This window comes from Magnolia sinica, chromosome 5 (assembly GCF_029962835.1).
Source record: "Magnolia sinica isolate HGM2019 chromosome 5, MsV1, whole genome shotgun sequence".
In the NCBI taxonomy this organism is placed as follows: domain Eukaryota; kingdom Viridiplantae; phylum Streptophyta; class Magnoliopsida; order Magnoliales; family Magnoliaceae; genus Magnolia; species Magnolia sinica.
Window position 1 is genome coordinate 102,464,346 of NC_080577.1, and position 25,988 is coordinate 102,490,333.

At 38.2% G+C, this 25,988-nt stretch overlaps 1 protein-coding gene across 5 annotated transcripts; it reads left to right on the forward strand.

Annotated features, from left to right (window-relative positions):
• Positions 1-325: 325 nt before the first annotated feature.
• Positions 326-24,706, forward strand: LOC131246479 (uncharacterized). 5 transcript variants are annotated; one of them, XM_058246651.1, is made up of 7 exons: positions 596-789; positions 901-983; positions 7,148-7,269; positions 7,583-7,771; positions 22,259-22,383; positions 23,125-23,187; positions 24,178-24,706. In XM_058246651.1, exons 4-7 carry the CDS (start codon positions 7,642-7,644, stop codon positions 24,244-24,246), a joined length of 387 nt encoding a protein of 128 aa, XP_058102634.1. In that variant the 5' UTR covers positions 596-789; positions 901-983; positions 7,148-7,269; positions 7,583-7,641; the 3' UTR covers positions 24,247-24,706. The 5 variants fall into 5 exon arrangements, with proteins under 5 accessions (XP_058102632.1, XP_058102634.1, XP_058102631.1 ...); XM_058246648.1 differs by lacking the exons at positions 7,148-7,269; positions 24,178-24,706 and adding an exon at positions 23,293-24,010 and having other exon boundaries at positions 609-789; positions 22,278-22,383; XM_058246647.1 differs by lacking the exon at positions 7,148-7,269 and having other exon boundaries at positions 616-789; positions 22,278-22,383.
• The last annotated feature ends 1,282 nt before the right edge of the window (positions 24,707-25,988 follow it).

Here is a 25,988-nt window from a genome sequence, read left to right on the forward strand (position 1 = left end):
GTGGCTAGAGACGGGCGGCGTAGGACGCAATCCGCTTCCTCTCCAATCCAATCAGTGGCCCCCACTCATTTCACATTGAGACGGGGATTGTCAGCAGCCGGCTCTAAGCTTTGTGGGTCCCACCGAGATGTATCCTTATATCTACTCCGTCCATCATTTTTTCCATTTCATTTTAGGGCATGAGCTCAAAAAAGAGGCGGATATAATTTTCAAGTGGACCACACTATAGGAAACAGTTGAGATTGAACGCTCACTATCGAAAACTTCTTGGGGGCCATTGGATCAAGCTGATATGTGTGTTTTCGATCAATCCAGGTGGGGCTGTCATTATGAACGGGTTGGATGACAAACAGACATCACGGTGGGCACTAGAAAAGGTTTAACAGTGGGGATCTTTACCTCTACTGTTTCCTAGGCAGTGGTCCAGTTGAGCTTTGGATCTTCCTCATGTTTGTCCTCGACTCTTAAAACGAGCTTCCAAAACGGATCTACGGAGTGGATGTAACACATACATCACACGCGATGGGCCCCACAGAGCTTCAGGTTGCCGGCAATTCGTGTACCGCGAATCGCCTCAACGACTCAACGTCTCTCGCATTCTCCCCACAACAAATTCAATTCAAAAACCGGTGCTCGTTCCATCTCCAAAAGTGGAGAGAGAGAGAGACGATGATGGAATGGAGATCGACAGCCAGAAACCCTAATCCCTCAAAATCCCCTCCTTTTGCTACTTCAACTACATACGAAGACCCCTCACTTTCCGTCTCCGATCAAAGAACTCTCTATCTCGTATCGTCTCTCCCTCTCTCTCTCTCTCTCTCTCTCTCTCTCTCTCTCGATTTCTCTCAAATCTTCTATTGATAGTAATTTTTCCCTCTCTCTCTTTGAAATTATTATTAGGTGAATATCTTCATCGTGAATACAACTCGTTTTCTCAATAAATTCTCTGCCATCTGCGAAGAAAAGCTCTCTCACGTCCACAGGTACTGTTATACAGAAATAGTCCTCAATTGAAGGCATCTCTTTCTATTATGCTGAGTTTGGGTGCGCAAACGAATTAAATTGCGAACTTCCACTTAATCAAGGGGTCATTTGGCAGCTTGGAATTGGATTTCCAGGATTTGGAATCCCTGAGATTCTTAATCTATCAGTTGTGTTTGGCGACCTAGATTTGAATCTTTGGAATCCAGAAACTGTGTTTGGTTACCTGGATTTTCAAGCTGCAACTCTCCCCTTTTTATTAAATTATGAAAATTTTGACTTCTGGGGAGGAGTGCAAATCCAATGATTTTGTAAATCAGCATTTGTATAGGAATAGCAATGGCTCAAAATAAGGATTTGGGGAAAATCTGGATTGCCAATTGCAAGAATTGGGGCCTTTCGGATTTGGAATTGAAATCCAGCCCCAAGTCCAGGTTGCCGAACGACCCCATATTAGTTTATAATTGCAATTTGATTCATTGGAGCATCCAAACACGCCCTAAATTTCTCGGTTCCTTGAATTTACCAAAATTAAAATCAGGAAACTAAGCTTAGTTCTTTCTTGTCTCCAATTGACAAATTAGATTGAATTGTTATGGTTACTGGGTCTCCAATTTCACTTCTTCTCAATGTTTTGTCTGCCAAGATCAGTATTTCTCAATGAAACATGGGGTAGGTCTGTCAGTGGGCCGGGCTGGCCTTGTCAGGCTCACAAGCCTAGCCTGCTATAGGATGGACTTAGGGGTCGTTTGGCACCGTGGATTGGAGGGGGTTTCAAGTCCCCTTGGTTGTTTGGCAGCATAAAGTAACTGGGGGTTTCAAATCCAGGGGGTTTCTAATCCCCTCTTTGAGGGGGTTTGCAATCCACGGTGAGAGCTTGGATTACACCTAAAATCATTTCAATAGTTGCAGGTGTAACATGTGTGTGACTGTACACTATCATTCTATTGGGCACATGGCCCACTAATGATGATCAACACCGTCCAAACATTGTCCATGTAAATCAGCATCGTCCAAACATTGTCCAGCACCATCCAAACATTGTCCATATTAATCAACGATTAAAAATCATTGGTTAGTCACTCAAACATGATCTTGTGCTTGCGGTCCATCCGAGACTTGGAATTTCATCATTTTCAAGCAAAGCATATATTTCAGCGGGCTTATCACAACCATAGTGTCAAAAATTATATATCTCACTAATTAGGGATATTAAAGTTGATTTAGTAATTAAATTCAAACCCTTGTAAATATACCATGCATAGGTATTTTTGAATTAAAGTTGATTCACACTCCAGGGTGCCAAACACACTGGGAGGATTGCCAATCCAAGGGGTTCCAAATCCACGCTCCCAAACAGGCCCTTAGGCTTCAATTTAGACCACCAGACCTGGATTTCCCTGATTTGCAGGACTAATAAATGAGCGGGTTGGGCTCTAGCTCTGCTTTGACTGGTTTTGATTGAAACCTGGCCTGACCTAGGGTCTAGGTCTATTTATAGATGTATTACCCTGGGATCAAGCCTAGGCCTGAAAGTCAGGTCCAAGAAATTTCCTACATAGGCTCGTGTCTAGGCTCCAAATTGGCAATTGACAACTGATGAATTGATGCAATTCTGTTATTGTGTCGGTGAGGTCCGATAGCCAAATTGCAAGAGGGGACGAAGAGTACACCCACAATAATGTTGTAGGGAGGAGCAAACAACTTCGTTGGAATTGCAACTTCTTCTCTTCTTAAAAATACTTAAATAACCCTAAAAAAATTTAGAACATGTAATGCCCCCAACCTAAATAACCCCCTTTTATATACCGTAAAAGACACCTAAAATTTCCATGAATCTTTAATTAAGATTTTGCAACTATTAGATTTAATTCAAATCGATCGTATGTATATCAATAACTGTATACCTACAAAGATTTGGTCACTTTACAATGGCCTAAAAATAGTAAATGTAAAGCTAGAAAATCATATCCAAAATCGTAGTGAATCTTCGAAATCAACAACTGTATCATCAAAATTAGCGCCCCTATCTTCCAAAAATAGTAAATGGTAGTCTTTGAAATTTCGACCCCACATCATCCCCCTGCCGAGGTTGAGAGAGAACTTGATTCCAGTTAGTTTGATGCTTCATACAAGTAGTAGAGATCTAGATCAAATCTTTTCAGCTAGTTATATGTGATCCATGTGCATTCACAATAGGGCTTGTTCTTCCATTTCACCAAGTATTGCTTGTACTGGGGTCATCGAGTATTGATAGTCATGCACAACAATTGTTCAACTATTTCCTTTTATTTCTTTTGAAGTTGTTTGCCCATGTTAATAATAACTTTGTCTTACATAGCAGGCACCATGCCAATGTGCTTGAAAGTCATCTATCAACTCGATCTTATAAGCGTTGTCACCCAACTTCCTCTTGAACCGATATGACCCAATCTTCGTGGGCTTGAGTTTGTTATAAGTTGCCTCAGAAGTCTTTCTTTGCAGAATAAACTATTACCAAGTAACCGTTTTTACGTATCTTCTCATGACACTGTTCATTTGCATCTTCTTGATGCTCGGCGTTGCTCTCTTTAATCTTCTTCTTTAATTGAGCTTGTAAGTCCCGAATATGTTTAGTGAAAGCTTTTTATTTTTATTGTTGCTCACTCGATTTTACGAGTAATGATACTAAGTCAAGTGCATGATATGGATTTCTCCTGTATATAATCTTAAATGTGGATTTTTCCTATGATATGATTTACCGATCTATGTAGACAAACTTGGCTTAAAGTAAAGCCAAGTTCTAGTAGGATACGTTGTTGCCTATGATACTGCTCAAGAGGTTACCAAGGTTCTTGTTGATAATCTCAGTTTGGCCATCTATTGGGAGTGATACGTGCTATAACTGAAACTTAGCCCCAACACTTCTGCAAAGTGCATCAGAAGTGACTCACAAACTCCAAATCGTGATTCGAAGTTATAGTTTTGGGTAACTTATAAAGTCACACAATTTCCTTAAAGAGTATGTTGTCGATATGTGTATTTTTTTGAGAAATTGTCCACTAAAACGAAAATCGAATATGTACTTCTCTGAGTATAGCATGAGCTAGAATAAGGTCCATGGAAATATCCACCTACACCAGGACTAGAGTAGGAAAAGGCATATAATGGCCTATGTTTTGCCCATGAAAGTCCTGACATCTTCGACATTATGCTACTTATTGTTCACTTCCTACACCACGTGGAGCCAATAGTATTTTTCCTCCACAATAACAAATGTTTGATCTCTTTTGAAGTGTTCATCAAGTCCCGTTCGTGTAGCTTAAATAGAATCTTTTCTTACAACATTCCTTCTAGAATGCTTTACTGCAGTGTTCAAAATATTGGTATGGCATTACGTATCACATCCTTGGGATACAGATACGTATTGGTTATCCCATAGGATATATCGTTTGTATCGGGTAATTTATCTCACTTTTTGGGAAACATGGGGAAACATTTGGAAAATGGTTGAATTTTTCAATGCTACTTCAGGGATTGTTAAAAATGACCTTAATGCACACTTCTAAATCATACCATCTCAAAAAAGAAGTGCGCATAATAGGTTTTCTTTGTATGGGGTCGTAAGCTATGTGTTGTCTAACTGAACTAATGCAACTATATTCAAATTGAATGCATAACATTTAGAGTGTATGTGATGATCATTTCATCAACCACTCCTAATTCCTAAATACTTCGAAATTAGTCTCAATTGACAGCTGGTTGAAGGGAAATTTTGAAAAAATAAATAAATATTTTAATAACTTTTAATTAAAAAATGATTTTTATTTATCGAAAATTGACAAGGACTTAACAAATCAGTAGATCGGCTCTCATACATGCTTGATTTCATGTCTGGAGTGCAACATTGCAAGCAATTTGGGAGAAATTGGGGAAATTTCGAATCTTCTCCAAAAATTTCAAAATCGGACCACCTACACTCAAATTTCAAAATTAAAATGTATGTGATGATCATCAAATACTCCTAAATACTTCGAAATTAGTCTCATTTGACAGTTGGTTGAAGGAAATTTTTGGAAAAAAACATGATGAACATGAAGAACCAATGGATATCGAAATTAAAGCTCCAACTCCATGATTTTTCATGCAAAACATGAAGAACCAATGGATTTATAACCATTTAACGCTGATTTAACATAATTTCAAAAAAAAAGGGATCGAAAATTGAAAATGCTCACCAAATCGAACATGTGGGATATATCGGCACTACCTGTGCGTTTCGTATCGCACATGTGGGATACAAGATATATCGTGGGATATATTGGCCAATATCGTCGATATTTAAAACATTGCTTTAGTGTACTTAGATAAATATCTACTGTGCGAGATTAATTCATGCATTGGATCTCGGTTATCCACACATCTATCGAGCCTCTTGATGAAATTACCGAGCATCTTGATGAAATGAGGTCCTCTGATAGCCTCCACAATGAGTGTCTCTAATTGCACCATCCTCATACTATAAGCGTTTGTGTTTTGTTCTGACTTCTAACTTTGTGGCACAAAAGGAATGTCTACTTTCTTAAAAAGCTATCCACTTTGCATGACGAGCATTCAACTTCTTCTAGGAGTGGAGATATCTCAATGCCTAATGGTTTGAGTATGGAATTACTTCTTGATGAATCACATGGTGACAATGTTAAAAAAAATCAATATGCCTCTAATTTCACATTGCATGGATCACTACATAGAACTTGAGATCATACGCGGAGTAGTTCTTTTATGCATCATTAAGCTTCTCATAAAAGTAAACGATTGGATTTCCTTCTTGACTTAGCACCACAACAACATTTGAAGCATCATTTTCCACCTTGAAGACTTTGTTGAAGTCCAAAAGTGTAAAAATTAGCGCCTCTATCATATTCTTTTTTTATGGTGTTGAAGCTCCTGTCCACCACGTTGGTCTATTCAAACATCCCTCTATGCATGCAGTCAATAATGCGGTAATAGTGCTGAAATTCTAGATGAATCTTTGGTGAAATGTTGCCAACTCATGGAAAGAATGGACCTCCAAAAGGGTTTTGTGTGTGGGTCACTCTGTAATCATGTTGATTGTCTCCCCCCTCCCCAACACACACACACACAGAGTACTTAGATTGAACTCTGATTCAAAACAGAAACTAGGGTAAAACTTGAATTCCTATACAGATGACACATGTTTACACATCTTCCGTGTGGGCATATCAATAACTATATGGCCTTAAAAGTCTGTCTGGTTGGTTTTTGTATTAAATACCCACAATATGGTGTATAAAAGGTATAAGAAATAGTTAGGTGCGATCAATGTATTCTGTATTGGTAATGGTGGCCGTAACAGTCACCACCGTTACTGATACGAGCATCGGTAGTAACGACCTTTACGACCTCCGTAACGGTTCAAAAATATTTTTTGCTTGAAAAATTCTAGAAAATCTAGAATAATGTAAATATTCCAAATCTGTATTCATTTTTATTTTGAGCATGTTTATGGTAGCGCAATAGTCGACTCCTTGGTGAGAATGTTGTATTGGGTTGTCTGGTGAATTTATGTACATGGTTATGTGTCTATGATGTTTACACATTACAATCAAGCATTAGAATTAGAAATTTAAAAAAAAAAAAAAAAACACTTAAACTACTTTTTGTTTTTCATTCTTTGAAAAAATGGCTCTCGATGCCTCTATTCACCCAATTTGCTTCAATCTACTATTTTAATCCTAAAAACTATAGTACGAGTGGTCGAAATCTGCTGTAGAATGATGTAGGAAAATTTTTGTAATGAGAAAAGTTTAAAAATGGATTCAAATAGAAAAAAGAAGTGGCCGTTTTTTGATCATACGGTCCCAAAAAATCAACTGCCTTGTTTTATCCCCGTATTGCGTAACGGTTCTAGTGGTTACGTGTACGCATCGACCTTTATGGCCGTATCGTAACAAATACAAAACACATTGGTTGCGATTTGTTGGGGTCCACAGTCGATCTGATTGGCCATTGGGGCCCATCTCTCACACATGAAACCAAGTAGGCCCCACCTTGCGTCTTCCTTGGTACATGAGTATTGTGTGGTTTGGGCTGTATAGATTTTGAAACTTAATGTCATAATTCGTGTGTGACTCAGTTAAAATGAATCACAATATTTGTATTGCAGATGAGGATGAGTGCACTGTATGAGTCAGCTGAGCTAGGGACTTGGGGTCTTTGATTCGGACAAGTCCCTACCTCTATTCTAAATTAAGGACCTGAATCGTCTCATCTAGAACTGATACCAAGGTAACTTAGAGGTGTCAACTCGATATTGTTCATTATCTGAAACAATGGCTCTCATGCTTTTGGAGGCCAAATGGGAAGAGCAATAGATGGTCATGATGAGTTTGAAGAGTCCTAAAAGCACAGACTGTATGCATTGTTGGGGTACATACAAAAATCTAAAATCCTTATGAATGACGGTAATGTTTCAAAATATGTAGATGTTTCCTCTCTTATAGATAGTTTCACACCAATGGATGTGATTATTTTCACACTAGTCAAATGCAACAGTTTATTGTGTTCATATTGGGCATTGCTTAAGGGTTTTCTATTTTAGGAGAATATTGCGGTTGGATGCTACCCTTACCCTTTTGGAGGCCAAGCTGAGGAGCATAGATGGTGTTGGAGAATGTGAAGAAAATGGTAGCGTTGAAGTCGCTGGACCTTCAAATCAACCAGAGTCGCAAGACCCTTCCTCCGTTGAGAGCTCCTCCGAGCCAACATGCAGATCTGGCAAGCCTTCATGGTTAGTGGATTCCCTCGCCATGCTATTTTCTCTCTCTTTTCTGCCACTCACATCAATTTCACTGTGTTTTGTTTTTGGCATGCATTTAGTGGAAATGTTTGAATTTGCACATGTTGTGTCTCTTCAGTTATTTCTCTTTGGGGAATAATGTTGAGGGGTTAGAGGGTAATTTATCCAAGTCTTGACAGATTCTATAATTATGGATGTTTATTGGCTAATCCATTAGCAAAATTTTGCATCATTCTGTACTGTTCTCTTACAGAGCAGAAGTCTCTAAGAGGGTTAGAAGGTTGGAACATGTTAGGATCATCTGATTCGGAATTATCTTACAAAGCATATGAGCTGCTAGATTCAGTAAAAATGCATTGTTGACATTTAAAGATTTCTTTATATGCAAAATAGTATGTATTTTAGTCTTCTGTACTCCTTATTGATCATTGGCATGTTCATACTTGCTTTCTGAACATATATCCCTGCAGAAATATTTTCAGTTTTGGTTGATAAGGGTTGCAGTAGAAATTTTCGTTTCGCCCATTAATTAGATAAGTTTCAGAAGTTTGGTTTAGCTTCATAACTTTGAGGATCTGACACTATCATCCAAGTCATACACCTTAACGGGAATAGATTCTCTATGTTGAAAAGACATTTTGTGTTGACTTTCATATAAATTGGAGTATTTTTGTCTAATCCAGCCCATACATTATAAGCCTTTCATTGATTAAAGTGTTTTTGTCATCAGGACGCCTACGCTTTGGCCCATCGACAAAAAACTGCCTGCTTTTGAGCTATTCCAAATTCACTTTGGTCCATCAGCAAAACAGAAGTCACTGTTTTCTTTAAAAAAGTCGAAATTGCCCTTGTGCCTTTTGAAATATGACAATTTTGACCTTGTGGCCGCTGACGACTATCTCACTAATGGAGCCTTCGTGGAAGCTAACTTCGGTGGGTCCACTGACACTGCTGATGTGATCTTCACCGTCCATCCATCTTGCCAGGTTGGTTTCAGACGTCTACCAAAACAGGACCCTACGGTAGAAGCTCAAGTGGGCCAAACCATAGGAATCTAGGTATTAAATGCATCCATTGGAAACTTCTTGGGGGCCACTGAAGTATGTACAGTGGGCCAATATTTGTGATTTCTCTACATGTAGGTATGCGTGACCTTATCATCACTGTGGCCCTTACAAAGATTTCAGCGGTTAGAGTTTTTTCCTGTGGTATGGTCCACTAGATCGCCGGCTGTGATTCGTTTTTTGGCCCTTGGCATAAAATGTGATGGCGAAATGGATGGACAACGTGGACAATAGTTATACATCATGGTAGGGCCTGCATTGCTGATCCGGTACCTTCCTTTTGGTGTGGTCCATTGGATGTTCGTATGCGCTTAATTTTCAGGCCATGGTGTAAAATGAATTGACCAAATGGATGGACGACATGGATAATATAGATGTATAATGGTGAGGCCTGCATTGGTGTTCTCGGACCATCTAGGACATTTCACCATTGTTTCCTGTGGTGTGGTCCACCGGAACAACGAATGTGAGGCAAAAAATGAGCTGGCGAAATGGATGGACGGTGTAGATAATACACATACATCATGGTTGGGCCCTACAAAGCTATTCTATCACGCAACCGATTTGTCTCATCTCTTCCATTTCACAGCTAAATAGAAATTTATCTTGTTCCATTTCACAACTCAATAGAAATCTACATTTGTTCCATACCACAATTGAATACAAATCAACATCTCCATTAAACATCTGAATACAAATCTACATTTGTTCTATCACATAATCCAATAAAAATCTACATCTGTTCTACTACACAACCAAATACAAGTATTCATCTATTCCATCTCACATCTAAATACAAATCTACATCTATTGCATTACATGACTAAATAAAAATCTGCATCTATTCCATCACACAACTGAATACAAATCCCCATCAATCCCATCCCTTACACAATAAGCAATAATGAAACCCCCATCAATCCCCATAGTGCAGCATTGTGAGCACTGTTGTAAAGGTGTTGGATGCGTGTATTGATAAGTTTCTTTCTAACAACCTGTATGTATAAAAAACAAGACATGCCGAATTAAAAATTGAACTCATAAGCATTTAGAAACGACTTTTAGTTGATTCCAACTCTTATTAGTTGGAAAAATAACTGGCTGGGAAGTGTTCTTTGAAATCGAGTGGCATCAACATATTAAGTTGAATCTAGTTGAATCAAAATGTACATTAGAGTAGCATCCAAAAGAGAATAATTTTGAATCTTAAAATAAAGATGCAACATCAAGATACCCATGAGAAGATAGATCTAGAGTTCACATTAAAGGTCAGTCATTACCATACAATCGAAGTAAAAATCTGTTTTATTTCAAGTACACAATGAATCTCCACAGATGAATATAGTAGTGAACAAAGACCCACTATATAATATTATAATCACATCTATTGGTTAAGAACACAACATAAACTATAAGTAGCAAAATGTATATGATTGCGATGTTAACAAGGACCCACTATATAATCATTGTACGAGTTCATTCCTCTGTCAACTATAATATCGAAACAGTTGCACTCTAACTAAGCTAAAACAGATTTGAAATGTATACATGAGTGGCTAATGCTTGATTCATTGTAGTCTTTATCAATCACCTATAGAATGGTAAATAAAAAATTAATTCAACATACTATAATTGCTAACAAAAATAAAAGAATTAGAATAAGAAATTGAACAGAGATGATAAGAGTATCCGTAAGTGGTTTATTTTGTTTTCTTCCTGGAGTTTATCAATCACCTGGAAAACAAAAACAAACCAATTAACTCAATTCTTTGTAAATAAGCAGAAATCTGAGTATGAAAATCAGAAAGTGAACATAGGTGAGGAGAGAATCATTTTAAAAGATAAATACAATAACACTAATCACAAATTGCTGCAAATCTCATGCCATACCTAATCAGAAATAAATGACCCGCATGTCTAGGCTGTAGACAAAAAATAAGCTGATAAATAGTAAACAAAACAAACAATTGAAGGTAGAACCCCATAATAAGCTACAAAGAAAACTTCCTAATAGAAATTGTAAGCTGTAAACAATAGAGATTCTTGTAGCACATTCCAAAACAAAATAGAAATCCATGAAGCATATTCCAAAATAGAAATTGTAAGTACACTAATTGTAACCGAGTCACGTAGAGGTCTATTAAATCGAAGTGAATTGTGTTCATCAAGAATTCAACGCAACATAACATACATAGTAGTGAAGATCGCAAAAAAGACGAAGATAAAGATGGAAGATTAAAATTTTTAAAAAAACCAAAATACCTGCATGCTCCACATAACATCCACTTGACACTATCAAACTCCACACAATGATTGCTTGAATGTTCTTCCTCACTCATCTGTGTTGTCGAATCTCGTTGTGCCCGCTTGATTACCGTGCGGGAAGTACATGAATGACTTTACATGATTGTGTTGGAGAGAGAGAGAGAGAGAGAGAGAGAGAGAGAGAGAGAGAGAGGAACATCCAATGCCTCAGATGTAGATTGGTCACACTATACAAAATTAACCCAATATTTTTGCGATAAATTTTTTTTTTGACTTTTTCGAATTAAAGTTTCATGCTTTAATAATTATGAATTAAAATGAATTGAAGTATATGTAATAACTCACCTCTCTTGCAGGACACTTGTATAAGATTCCACATGACAGTCTTTTAGAAAGGATGGGAGAAGTACGTACTGACCAACAGATGTTAGAGATGTTTGATTATTACAAGAATGGGAAGAGAAAGTTGAAAGTGTTTGTTACATTTTTGGAGGAAGAAAGTCATGATGATGAAGGCGATGATGAAAGTAATGAAGACTCGGGTGCCTCAGAAGGTGAGGAGGATGACGTTGTGATCGGCTTAGCAGAAGAAGATGACGTGGCTGATTTTGATGAACTGATAGATCTGGATTCAGTCCATGATTCAGAAGACGAGGACGATAGTGACGATCTTTATGCAGAAGACGAAGATGCTGAGAGGCATGATTTTATCGACGATGAACCCAACTTTTATTCTAAAACAAAATTTTGATAGTATTGATGCATTCCGTATGGCACTTAGGCAATACTGTGTGAGTAGAGGAATAGAACTGAAATTCCATAACAATGATCGAAGGCGTGTTACCTTATAATGTAAGGCTGAAATGTGTGCATGGATGATTCATGCTGGTGTCCACCAGAATAACAGGACTTTTATTGTGAAGAGATATAATGATGCCCACAAGTGCAGTACTATCAATGACAAAGAAAATTGCATGGCGTCAACTATCTAGATTTGGTTAGCCATAGAGGACATAGTTCGTAACAAACCAGGCGTAGTGGTTAAGGCATTGAAAGACGAACTTAAGAGGAAGTATGGATTGACTGTTAATTATAAGAAAGTTTGGCATGGGAGAGAGTAGGCCATCGACAAGATTCTGGTTCACATAAAGAATCCTACCATCTAGTCCCACAATTCGCTCATGCTTTATTGACGTCGAATCCTGGAAGTATTATCAGGATACAAGTAGAGAGTTATGACAACTGCCATTTTAAACGGATGTTCATGTGTTTTCAGGTTCTGTTATGGGCTTCCTCAGTGTTGCTAGTCCATTCATTGGTGTCAATAGATGCCACGTGAAAAATAAGTACAAATGTGTGATATTGACATCCAAAAGTATCGGCAGGAACAATTGGATTTTCCCCATAGCCATTGCCATGGTAGAGGGAGAGAATACTAATAGTTGGAGGTGGTTGTTTAATGCACTGCATGATGGGCATTGACACGCCAAGGGAGCCTGTGATCATGTCAGACAGGCAGAAGGGCCTGATCGAAGCCGTGGATGAGGTATTTCCATATGCATATCATAGATTCTGCGTCCACCACCTAGATCAGAACTTCCAAAAACAATTCAGGGGCAAAATTTTTAAGGATAGGGAGATCAACGCAATCATATATGTGGTATGATTTTGATGAAACTCTAAGAGAAATAAAGAAAGAATCTGTACCTGCTCACGAGTGGATATCTAAGGTTCCTTCACGGTACTGGTCAAGGGTATATTTCAGCGATACCTCTTGCGTTGATCATGTAACCAACAATATATCAAAATGCTTCAACAATTATATAAGTGAAGCTAAACCAAAGCCAATTGTTGAGGCCATGAACTTGATAAGGGTGAAAATAATGAATACTTTTGCGATAAGGAGGGTTACAGTAGTTAAATGGGATATATTGCCCGTTCCTAATGTAATGAATGTAGAATTAGACAGGCTACTTCCAAAGAATTAGAGGTTATAGCTTTAGAGGGCACATTGGTTGTGAATTTGAGAAAAAAATCCCGTAGTTGTCGATGGTTTGATGTTACAAGTATACCCTATAAGCATATGCCATTGCATCAATCTGGGTCATCAAGGGTATTGTGGAAGAGTTCCATTCGCCATACTATACAGTTGTGAAATTGAAACAACTTTATGTGCATCCTATTAGTGCGATGGGAGACCACTAGTTGTGGCCACAGGTCGATGATGTTGTGCTCCCACCTGCTACTCGCTGCCCTCCTGGTCATCCAAGGAAGCTGAGGATTCAAAGTTAAGATGAGTCCTGACCTTCTTCATTGCAAACTACGTGTAGTCGATGTAAGCGCCTTGAGCACAACCGACGCTCGTGCAAAGAATCTATAAATCAGAATTAGGTAACTCTTGACGTACACGTGACTTTATATTTCTCATTTTATCCTAACTCACATCGTGCATCTTACATATAGGTATACACATGTTGATGTTGTTGTGGTGCTTTTTATCTTCTAGATATTTTCCCTTTAAACCAAAACCATTAGTTAGCCTATCAAATCCTCTTTTCAACAAGCTATACATCACCCAATTTTGACACTCAAGAACCAAAATTCGATTGAAAAACCAAGAGGCGCATGTGCTATACTATGCAGGAAACAATTCTAAAAATTATATCCATGCTCTTGCAAGAAAATCTGAAACCCAAAATCCAAATTCCTTTGAACATTTGACCCAATTTTTACCAAACTACCCTTAGAATCCTAAATTCACCCCTAAGCTATCATATGTTTAGAAAACTAACATTTAACTAACTTAGTGAAATTTCAAAACTATTCTTGTTAAGCCATGAGTTGCTTTCAAGTGTTTTGATTCCAACCACTCACTCCCAAAGCCTCTAGAAACCTCTTAAAACTTTCCCTAAGCACAATTGCCCCCCAATCCTTTACATATTACTTTCCAACCATCTAATCAACAACCCACAACATGCGACTTGTCATTCATTCCACGCTTCACCACCCCTGGATCACCACCTTTGACTACAAATTACAACTTTACCATGCTCTCTTTTATAATTAGAGACCTATTGTACCAAGAGAGGGGTCTTGCCTCTTAAAATTCTAAATCAGCCTAACACTATGAGCCCAATTTTCATATAGAGAAAAATTCTGCAAGCCTTGTGGAGATGTAAGAGAACATGAGGATGGGAGTAAGAGGTTAGGAATTCCTTCTTTATCAAGGCCTATGTACAACTCTATTCTTAGGATTGATAAGCTAAGGCTTCGACAACCTTGAGGGATGGAGAAATTCACTTGTTCTTCCTCCCCAACTTCTCCTTGAAGGCTATACAAGCCAAGACCCTCCAATAATTGAATACAACCCGAGTCTAAGGAGAGCAAGTCCAAGCTCCAAGCATAAGTATTTTGGAGATTAAGCGTCATCCAAATATGAGAAAATATGTGTTTGATCAAATCTCCACATCCCCAACTCTATTCATCTCTCATTTCTTTTTCTTCTTCCTCAATTCTATTTCTAGCATTATTTTTTAATCTTTTCTTTATTGTTGGGAGCGAAACCATCTGTTTGTTGAAATTTCGATAATTGGAATCTCTCTCTCCTCAAGTACAGACTACAACCTCGTAGGTAGAGTAGGTTCCTAACTCCTTCCTACTTTATAACTATGGTCTATATTTAGGAATTTGGTGAAAAAAAGACCTCGGTGAAGTCTAATTCCCAAAAAACTAAGGAACTCATTCTATTTGATTTTTGGACTATCGATAGGATTTCTAGCCTTTTCTTTGAACCACACTTAAAAGCCCAGTGGTGACTTCGAAATCGACTTTATTAAGCATCACAATTTTGGTGGGCCTTTGTCTTTATGTCGACAAGATGACAACCTATTGGGGAATACCGCCTTTTTTTAAAAAAAAATGTAGACCCCATTTAAAAGAGGTGACTTGAGAAATTTTAGTTATTGGAATCTTGATGATCATATTGGCAGATTCGGAATTGGCTCCATCTAGACATTTCAGCTCATTTTCGCTTGTTTTCTTGTTTTTTGGAAGGAATCTTTTTCATTACTCTCATTTCTTTTGCTATTTCTTTTTGTTTATTTTTCATTTCAATGTATCAAAAGTTGTAAGCTAGAGGGTTAAATTAGTGAAAATCACACAAATGACATTCAAAGTGTCTCGCGGTGAACTATTTCATTTTATTTGAGAACCTAAATACCTAGTGCCAAAATATAGAGCACATTCTCATTCTTGATGGTGGGTAAGGACTCCAAAAAGGCACATGTCTACAGCATGCATCTGAAATTGTTTCATTAAGCTTGACATATATTGTTGGGAGAACATAGATGTTGGCGTCCCTTGGTGTCATTCTTTAGAGTAAGGCAATATAACTTATGAGCACACAAGCACACCCTTTGGCCTTGTATGGAGTTGAAAGTGGAAAGGTGAGGGAGTTGTGTGAAAAAGAATTCTTGCAAAAAAGTAAGAACAAAGAAGTGGATTTTTTTTTTGAAAGAAAAGGTCACTAAGTTGAAAGCAGGACACCATTGATAGCAACTAGCAAGTGTTGCCCTTGGAGGTTCTACCTAGCCACGCGAAGCTCAATAGTTACAAGTTCAAAGGCAAATATGCCTCAATCAAGCAACTCCGGTGCGGCCAACCCACCAAATCCTCAAAAATCCCCCTTCAATGCTCACTCTTTCACTCTTTTGTTAATATGCTTGTTCAATTCTTTTCTGATAGCACTGCATGTAGCACAAGGCCTTTAGCCTCTTCTCATTAATGAGAGCCAATTGTTCGAATCAAGCCCACCATCTCTCACCTTCTTTCATGTTGCTCTCCATTACAATTCTTAAAAAAAACTGATTTCAACTTCAACTAGAAGAACAATCTCCTTTCCATAAGTAGGAGTGTGTGGCACCGCACCTGTCAAGCTTTGAATTGACATCGATTGGTAGCTCTTGATACAGAATTGTCGTAGGAAATCATCTACCTTCCTATTCCTGAAATTAATCCCTTTATTTGTGATAATGGCATTTAACACACTAATTTGATGTAATTTTTCATAAAATTGACCACTTGGGCAGTGGTAATGGTGGTGTAGGATGCTGCTTCTACCCATTTGGTAAATAATCAATTGCCACCTGAATATACTTGTGCCCATTCGATGCCTTGAGGCTGAGTTTGCCAATCATGTCGAGCCCCATGTAGAGAATGATTGGGGCGTTATTAGATTATGAAGCTCATTAGCCGACACAGGAATTTGGTTGTCGTGTTCTTTACACTTAAAGCACCTCCTGACAATGCTGACAACAGTCCATTTCCATTGTCATCAATACAACTCAAGTTGCATAACTATTTTGCCATCATAAACCCATTTACATGCGGGCCATTGACACCTTGATGAATTTCTTCCAAAACCTCAGATGCTTCGTTTTCGTAGAAGAACCTGATTGTAGGATCTTTTGTATGAAACACACCCACTAATGGTGAATTGAGTGGCCAGTCACTGAATTGTCAGCTTTTCCATGGGAGATGCATCTTTTGGATATCACCAATCTTCTAGATAACACTTGATGCATGCATATCACGGAAGGCTATCTGGTGTTGCCTTGATTTCCTCAATTTGGTTGCAAAAAGCCGGTTCTCATCAATGAGGGCCAACTGTTTGAAACGAGCCTGCTGCCACTCACTTTCATCCACCTTGCTCTCCATTAAGATTCTTGAAGGGATTCAACTCCAACCGAAGGAACGACCTCCATACCATAAGCAAGTATGCATCACACTTGTCCATGTTCAAATTGATGTTCGATATGCCCAAAGCACATAAGGTAGCTTTTCATGCTAGTCATCGTATGTCTTGGCCATCTTTTCGAGGATTTTGATCGAGGTGTTGTTTGTTGCCTCAACCCCTTTATTCTCGTGGTCTATGGAACTATTGTAGGAAACCATATACTTTCTTAGCCACGATATTAGTCCCATTATTTATGATAATGGCATTTAACACACTGAACTAACCAATGATGTGATTTTCATAAACTTGACCATAATGGCATTTAACACACCGAACTGACCAATGATGTGATTTTCATAAACTTGAGCATAATGGCATTTAATACACCAAACCTACCAATGATGTGATTTTCATAAACTTGACCACTTGTGCAGCTATAATAGTGGTGTAAGATGCTGCTTCTACCCATTTGGTAAAATAACCAACCGTCACCAGGATACACACATACCCATTCGATGCCTTAGGGTTGAGTTTGCCAATCACGTTATGCCCCCACATAGAGAACGACTAGGGTGTCATCAAATTATGAAGCTCATTAGCCGACATGTGAATTTTGGTTATTCTTAGTACTTAAAGCACTTCCTAACAATGCCGACAACAGTCCGTTTTCACTGTCACTAGCAAAACCCATGTCGTAGAATCTTTTTTGCCATCATAAGCCCATTTACATGCTGGCCACAAACACCTCTGTGAATTTCTTCCACACGTTATCTATACGGAATTTGATATATACATATATATATATATATATATATATATATATATATATATATATATATATATATATATATATATATATATATATATATATATATATATACACGGAAACGCTCACCTGCGAACCAGTTCGTACGTACTACGTACGAACTTTTTTGAGAACCCATCATACGTGATGTGGATCCAAAATCTGAACCGTTCATGTGAAGCAGCACCTCCTGAAACCCCCCGGGCCCAAGTTTTACTTTGATCTAAAACTTTGATGGGCCATGAAAAATGAAAACAGTTTCCTCCCTTGATTTGCATTTCTCTTTGCTATGGCCCACCAGAATATTAGATCGGGGTGAAAATTTGTCACATGGGGTTTTATGGGATTCCGCATCACATGGACCGTTCAGATTAGACACCCATGGCACGTGTGCAAAGGTGCGCACGTGCGTAGGTGCGCAGGGAAGCATGACTCTCTATATATATATATTGTTAATTTTTGTATGAAACACTCCCACTAATGGTGAATTAAGCAGCTAATTGTGGAATCGTTCACTCATCTGTGGGAGTTAGATATGACCGATCTTTTAGATAATGCTTGATGTCTGCATACTGTGGAAGGCCATCTGATGCTACCTCAATTTCATGAATCTGGACACAAAAAGTTGGTTCTCATCAATGAGGCCCAACTGTTTGAAACGAGCTCACTGTCACTCTCTTTCTTCATCCTTGCTCTCCATAAAGATTTTAAAAGAAGGGATTTCAACTTCAACTTGAAAAATGACCTCCATCCCATGAGCAAGTGCGTATGGCATCACACCTATCGAGGATCAAATTGATGTCCGATATGCCCAAAGTGCATATGGTAGCTTTTCATGCTAGTCACCATATGTCTTAACCATCTTTTTGAGTATATAGATCGGAGTATTGTTTGTTACCTCAACCTCTCTATTGACTTGTGGTCTACATGAGGTCAATAGGTACCTCTTGGTATGGAATTGCTATAAGAAATCATCTACCTTCTTGTTCACGAAATTAGGCAGGAAGGTATGCATGCTTGCTCGCAAGGTATGTTGTTTTACTTTTAAAAATGGGCACTAAGGTTCATCAATTTCTCAATTCTCCCAACAATAAACCTCTTTACTTAGTGAACCAATCTTGGGTGCGTGTCATGGAGGTTGTCCTTACCCATTGTTAAGAACGGCCACTAGGTTCCTAGGTTCTCAAATTAAAATAAATAGCTCACGGCAATGCGAATGGATGTTATTCATTTGATTTTTGCTAATTTTTAACCTTTTGGCTTGCAACTTTTAATACAATGAAATGGTAAATGAACGAAAAGAAAAGGTGAAAGAGATGAGAGTACAAGAAAGATGCCGCCCCCTATAGAAAAGAAAAAGAAAACAAGCACAATAAGCTAAAGTGAGCTGGAGTGTCACAATTTCTTGATTCTCCGCTCTTGAATTGGGTCTACATAAAAAAGATGGTGTTTCCTGGTGGAGTCACCATTAGTCGACGTAACGATTAAGGCCCGCCGAAATTATGGTGCCTATAAGGTAGATTTTGGAATCATCGCTAGCCTTTTTAGGTGTCAATCAATGAAATCTTAAAATCCTTATTTATAGCAAAAAACAAAAAAAAAGAAAGTAAAAAAGAAAGAAGGAAGAGTTCTTTCAATTTTTGAGAATTTGACTCCACCAACGTCTTTTCACCAAATTCTCGGGTGAAGACGTGAAGGTTATAGAGTAGGAAGGGGTTAGGCACCTACTGTAACCTTGAGATTGCAGTCTCTACTTGAGGAGAAAGATTCCAAATATCGTAATTTTGATAATAGTTGGTTTAGCTCACAACAATAAGGAAACGATTAAAAAAATGAAGCTAATTGGGGATGAAGGGAGAAAAGAAGGAAGTTGGGGATGTGGTGACTTGATCGATCACGTCTTCTTGGGATGAACCATGTTCTTTCAAAATACTTGCGCTTGGAGCTTGGACTTAATTTCTCTGGACTGATATAGCATTTGATTGTTAGAGGGTCCTCCATTGTATAGCCTCCAAAGAGAAATTGAGGAGGGAGGAAGAACAAGTGAATTCTATCCCCAAGGGTTGTGAAGCTTTGGCTCACTACCCTTTACTCCATAGCCTTAGGGGAAAACAGAATTTCCATGCTCATATTCTTGTAGTGTTTCATAGGACTTGCAGAATTTTTCTCGAAGTATGGAAATTATGCTCCTAGAGTTTAGCTATAAGGACTTGGAATTTTGAAAGGCAAGATTCCTCTCTTGGAGCAAGGAGTCTTTATTTATGGAAGAGGGGTGGTAGAAATGTAATTTGGTAGAAGAAGATGGGTGATCTAAGGTGTAGTAAATTATGGGATAAATGACAACCAGCATATTATGGGTTGTTGATTAGGCAGTTGGAGGGTAATTTGTAGAGGATTGAGGGACAACTAAATAGGGAAAGTTCTAGTAGGTTTTTAGAGGCTTTGGGATTTAGTAGCCAGGATTGAAAAAATTGAAATCATTTCATGGCTTAGGGAGGGGTAGTTTTGGATTTCACTACCTAAGTTAGTTAGGAGGGTAGTTTTGTAAAAAGATGGTGGTATGGACAAACATGGATATGATTTTCAAAATTGTTTCATACATAATCAAGCACGCACATGTCTTGGTTTTTAAATTGGACCTTGGTGCTCAGTACAGAATTTTGTGATCTAGAGGATTCTGAAAATGGGATTTGATAGGCTAACTAATGGTTTTGGTTTTAAGGGAAAATTTGTAGGCGTGAAGAAGGTATGGGATTTTTTAATTGGACACTTTTTTTTTGGTATTTCTGTTGTGTCTTGATGTTCATATATTGGATCGAGTTGAAATTAGGATTATTGAAATGTAATGTGATGGGCTTCAAGATGGATGTATGAATCATAGGATTTGGATGTCAGAACACTTGGGATGTGGATTGTTGTTGCTGCTTTTTTTTTTTTTTTTTTTTTTGGGGGAGAGATTCGGGTTAGGTTGGGTCTTGCGCCCTTGGGCCCAATTCCGTAGATTTTAGGGGATTAAATGAGGTTTCTGGGTTTTAACTGGGCTTAGTTTATGTTTGGCCTTGCCATGGATGGGCTTCGTCTCTAAGGTGGATATTGAGTAAAAATTCTGCAAACCTTTCACTTTTGGACAATGTAAGACCATTTCCTCATAATGGGTAGATTAATTAGTCTAAACATTGTTGATTGGGCTGTCTACAGTTCCCCTTCTTGACAGAGTTGTCTTATGTCTTTGTTGCACATGATTGAACAATCTCAATCTGCTCTACATCACTCTTATTGGGCCACTAAACCCTAACTACCCAAGAGGCACATCTCTTCATCCATGCTGCTCAAATTTATTGGAAACATCCTCCTTGACCTCTATATCATTTTGAATGATAAAGTGAAGACAACAGAATATATCACTTTGAAGGATCTCCTGACCATCAATTTAACGGAAGCAACTAAAGTTGCATTCCAGATATTGTCGCCACTAGATTTAAAGCCTTCCCCAGTTAATCCCCTCTCTAGTCTAACTGATCAAACACGGCATCATCAGCAAAGAACATATGCCAAGGGACCTCATCCTGGATACTGGTGGTTAATTCATCTATAATAAGCACGGAAAAGTAAGTGCTTAATGTGGACCCCTAATGGAATCCGAGTGCTACTAGGAATGCATCTGGCTCACCACAAGCCATTCCCACTCTTGTAATAGCACCCTCAGACGTCTTTAATGATGTTGATATATCGTCCAGAGACCCTTCTCTTACTCATCGCCCACCTAGAAATTTGCCTTCCTATGAAATGACCAATTCTACATTTCCTTGTTTGATGTAGAAGAGAATGCAGGATATACCTTTTCCAAACGAGGGGGGGGGTTGTGGCGATATCTTTCATCTTTTCTTTCTTCTTTTTGTAGACTTTCACATCAAACTGCAGAAATGGCTTCCTACATCTTGCCAACTGGTCTATATTCTGAACAATTTCAACCAACTTTTTTGGCATCTCAACTGGTTTAGCGATTTTATGTTTAACTGCAGAAGTTCAACTTGATTCAGACTCCAGGAACATTTGGAAACTTCTAGGAAATATATAGCTATGCTGGAAGGCCTACGGGGTTTTATTTTGCAGCCCAGACATTTGAGGGATATTAGAACCAAAATTGTGTTGCTCGATACAACAGATGGCTGTTTATTAAAGAATTCTTCGTCCCTAGTTTCATCCTTAACCACAAGTCGTGTGGTTATGACTTCCATTATTTAAATCGGCAGATAACAGCAACCTTTTCTGATATTCTAGAGTACACTTGTGAGCTTTGGAAGTTAACAAACTAAAAACTTTGTTATAATTCTTTAACGGCTGTGACTAAAATATTGGAAGGTTTATCTACAGCCCATACCGCCATGAAAGGTTTGACTGAATGTATGGTACTGTTACCTCACATTTCTAATATGTGATGCATTTTCTGCAGACAATGGATTAGGTGTCTAAGCGAGTTGGAGGCCTTTCTTTCACATTATGAGCTAATATTATCATGATTCAGATTTATTTTTTTTTAGCTTTTTATGTAGAACCTTCTTTGTAAATTGTGTGCAATTAAGCTTTTTGTCCATGCTAATGTTATACAGATGGTGCGTGTATTCTCAGTGCAGCTGTTAGTGTCCAACAGAAGACCTCAATCTTGTCTGTACATTCTGAAGGACTACAAGTTCAACATTTGACAGAATCAATACCTTGCCAGCATATCTCAATGGTACATGCCTATTTTGTTTTTGCTGAGTTCTTTTGTACACTTGTCACTTTATATTTATTAAGTTTGCTATTTTTCTCCTCATTTTCTAAAGTTTTTGTTCTATTTTATCTGAACTTTTCCCCCTTTTTTTATTATTGTTATTTACCTTTTTCTTATTGGAAAGACAAATAACCTGATCAACTTCCCTAGTTGCTGAACTAGCTCTCCAAGCCAGTCTAGATTTGAGTCTTAGTGTTGGATTTTGTGTTGGACTTCTCGTAAGAGTCAAATGACATGCCGTGGTGCACATATTACATAACCTCAGCCTTTACATATTTTATTCATCCATTATGTGTGTGAGAAGAGGCCACAGGCACCCCTGCCTACCCACCAACTATAGCAGGTTACTACAGCAGGTAAACCTTGGATTCTTGAAGGCATTGGTTCGTTCTTTCTCCCCTTTCTTGTCTGCCTTCCGCTCTCCCTGTTTCATACCCGCAGTCTGAATTGGTTGATCCCTGCACTCTCTGTATCGTACACTTAATTGAACTGCCAAGTTCCTCTGTTTTATTGGTATGAAAACCAGCATGGCAAAACTAACTGATAACCTATGGTTGTGAATGTCCAGCTCCTTGTCAGCCGATGTGATTCATGTGCAAGTTCTGAAAAGTTTGCAGCTTTGTGATAATGCAACATTTTTCGCAGTATCTTCAGTTCTCTTTCTTGCCTTGCCTGTAGAATGACTTGAAATTCTTGTTTCAGTCTGAGGATGACCCAAGGCTGTCAAAATTTCGTAGGATGCTTCATTTTGGGGTGCCAGAGCAGGTATGTGTATTTTTTGTTTCCCACATTTTAACACTCTTTTCCCTTTTCTATGTGCTGCCTCTACACTTGGTAGCACGAACTTGACTTCTATACCTACTTTGACAGATGATGAAAATGTTGAGAACTTGAGAACTGTATCCATCAATATTAACTTCGAACCTTAGTAAGGGGTCCTTTAGATGCCTGTAAAATCCTTACTTGTGGAGGGTTATTGGTAAACACTTTACAGGTAGGCGTTTGAATGGCAAAATTTGCCTGTTAATAAAGTTATAAATGCTTTACAGGTTAACTCTCCCCTTTTTTTTCTGGACGAAAACCTATGTTTCACTTTCAGACTCAGTTAAAGTCTCCACACCTGAAAAGACATTATATATAGCAGAACAAGATGGTTGATATACACGCATGCTGTGTGGGGCTGACCATGATATGTACAGTACATCCAAGCTATCCATCATGTGCTGCCCATCGCGCTCTCCTATGGCTGCAAAAAACAAGCCGAGTGATCATCAGGTGGGCCACATGATGAGGAACAGTTGGGATGGGACATCCACCATTACAAACCTTCTAGATTATGTATGGGGCCCACTGTGATGGATGCAGGACATCCAATCTGTCCAGCATGTGCATCCCTTGATACAATCATGGGACCCAAAAAAAAAACCCTCATGTGTTTTGAAGATTTTGGTGGGATTTACTGCCCCAAGCTCTATGTGGTGTGAATACCTCCTTTTTATACATTGTAAACACTTTTATCCAAACACATAAACAGTTTTGCTGTAAACACTTTACCAGTTAAAAACCAAATAGGATAGCATGTAATCAGTTTTACTCCTGAAACTCTTTGTAAAGCGTTTACCACTTACAACAATAGTCATCCAAACGACAAAGCATGCACTTTTTACTATTCTTCTTGAATCCTGGATTTACAGTTTGTTTATTTAATTGCCTCTATGCTCTGTTAAGTGGTTGTATCTTGTTGCACATGTCTAGGCTGTGAGGATGCAAATGAATATTGAAGGAATGGATCCTGCTATTGTGAACCAGTTTGGAAGGAAATAAATTTTCAGCAAGGCACTTACTTTCTTTAACCACTGGTTGTTCAGTGTTTGGCGGATAGTCTGTGATAAGTTTGGTTACAAAGTTCATTAACATATCTTTGTATGTAAAACAGAGTTCACAGAGACTGTTCCACTGAATAGATGATGGAAAAGCTTCTTATGAAGTTTTGAATAACGTCAAATAAGAACACTAGAATGCAGTTCATCTCTGAGATGCACCACAGGGCACTGTTTATTGAAGTCTTTTTGACAAGGTTGCTGACTTGCTGGTGAGCCTTGAACTAGTGCCTTTACTTTTAGAGTTTATTTAAGACTGACTCCAAAGTAAGCATTACAGCTGTCAATCCTTTTTGTATCCCTTGTGATTGCTTTATGTTGACTCGTCCAGCACACACTGTTGAACTCTTAGAAGAAATACTTCATCAAAATAACATGGAGAAGAAAGAAGAGTATTATCTACATGTAATAAAGAGAATTATGCACACACAAGCCGTCTCTCTTTACATTCAGCTTACCCAACTGGTCTATGTGCTAAAGCACTAGCTTATCACACAGGCCATTGTTATGTATGGACCCAGCTATCAATTTGAGATGGCCACATAGGCCACCCAATCTTTTCTAGGTCCTCATTGAACAAACATAGAATTTACTTGGCCTCATTGTTGGTACATGCAGTACCTAACGTGAAGGAATATGACAACAAATTGCCTTGAGGACTGATAAATATTATTCCAGTGCCTGCTCCCAAAGTTCGAGAAGCACTATTGAAGTACATTTGCCATGAGTTTGGTGATTCAATAAACAATATTTGTTCATCTGGAAGTTCATCGGAGCTTACTTCATTGTTTGAAACGGGATGAGCTATCAAGAAATCTGCTACTGCTTGTCCTTTCACTACTTTTATTGGTTCATAAGAGATTGTATACTCCGAGAGGTGTATTATTCATGCCATCCATCCATCTTGCCAACTCACTCAAAAAATAAGGCAGATTATGACTTCATGTAGACCACACCGTGGGAACGAGGGTAGATAATGACATCCATAGTTAAAAGTTAAAAGCCTTCTAAGGCCCACAATGAAGTGTGGCGGTAATCCAACCTGTTAAGTCAAACAGACATGGATGAAGGGAAAACACAAATATCAACATCATCCACAACTTTTATGGCCCTCAGGAAGCCATCAACTATAGGTGTAGTCCACTTATGCTTTGGATCCTTCTCAATGTTGGGCTCATGCCCTACAATGAGCTGGTAAAATGGATGGATGGCATGGATCCGACACATACAAAATAGTGGGCCCCATAAATTTTAATTCTCAATACTTAGTTTTAGCATCAAAATCTATTAGTTGCCTGGTCCTAAGGGCATTTGGAAAGAATTCCTTTTGTAAATAATAAATGCTTCTTTATCACAAATTATGACCCATTATTGAGGAAATGAAAAATAAAAAATAAAACCCTTAAAGAAAAGGTATTTAAATTATTTCATTAGGTGTTGACCTTGCTTTCTAGCTAGGGAAACTTTGATACTGTGAAAGGGATAAACGGGTGGTAACTATCTAACGCTAAGAAATTGTACAGGCGAAATACCATAGACTCAAAAATAAATTATATAAATTGTTGATGTAGGATGGAAATAAGTACAATCTCATGGACAATCAGGATTAAAAGAAATTGAGCTGAAAAGTTTAGCCAAGGTCAAACTCACACTATAGCTTTTAATGGCAATAACTATTGGCTCAAT

Coding starts and splice junctions, on each gene's coding strand:
- LOC131246479 (XM_058246647.1), top strand. CDS start 670: ATGATGGAATGGAGATCGACAGCCAGAAACCCTAATCCCTCAAAATCC. Junction 984..7,582: donor AAGCTCTCTCACGTCCACAG/GTACTGTTATAC, acceptor TTTCTATTTTAG/GAGAATATTGCGGTTGGATG. Junction 7,772..22,277: donor AGATCTGGCAAGCCTTCATG/GTTAGTGGATTC, acceptor GTGTATTCTCAG/TGCAGCTGTTAGTGTCCAAC.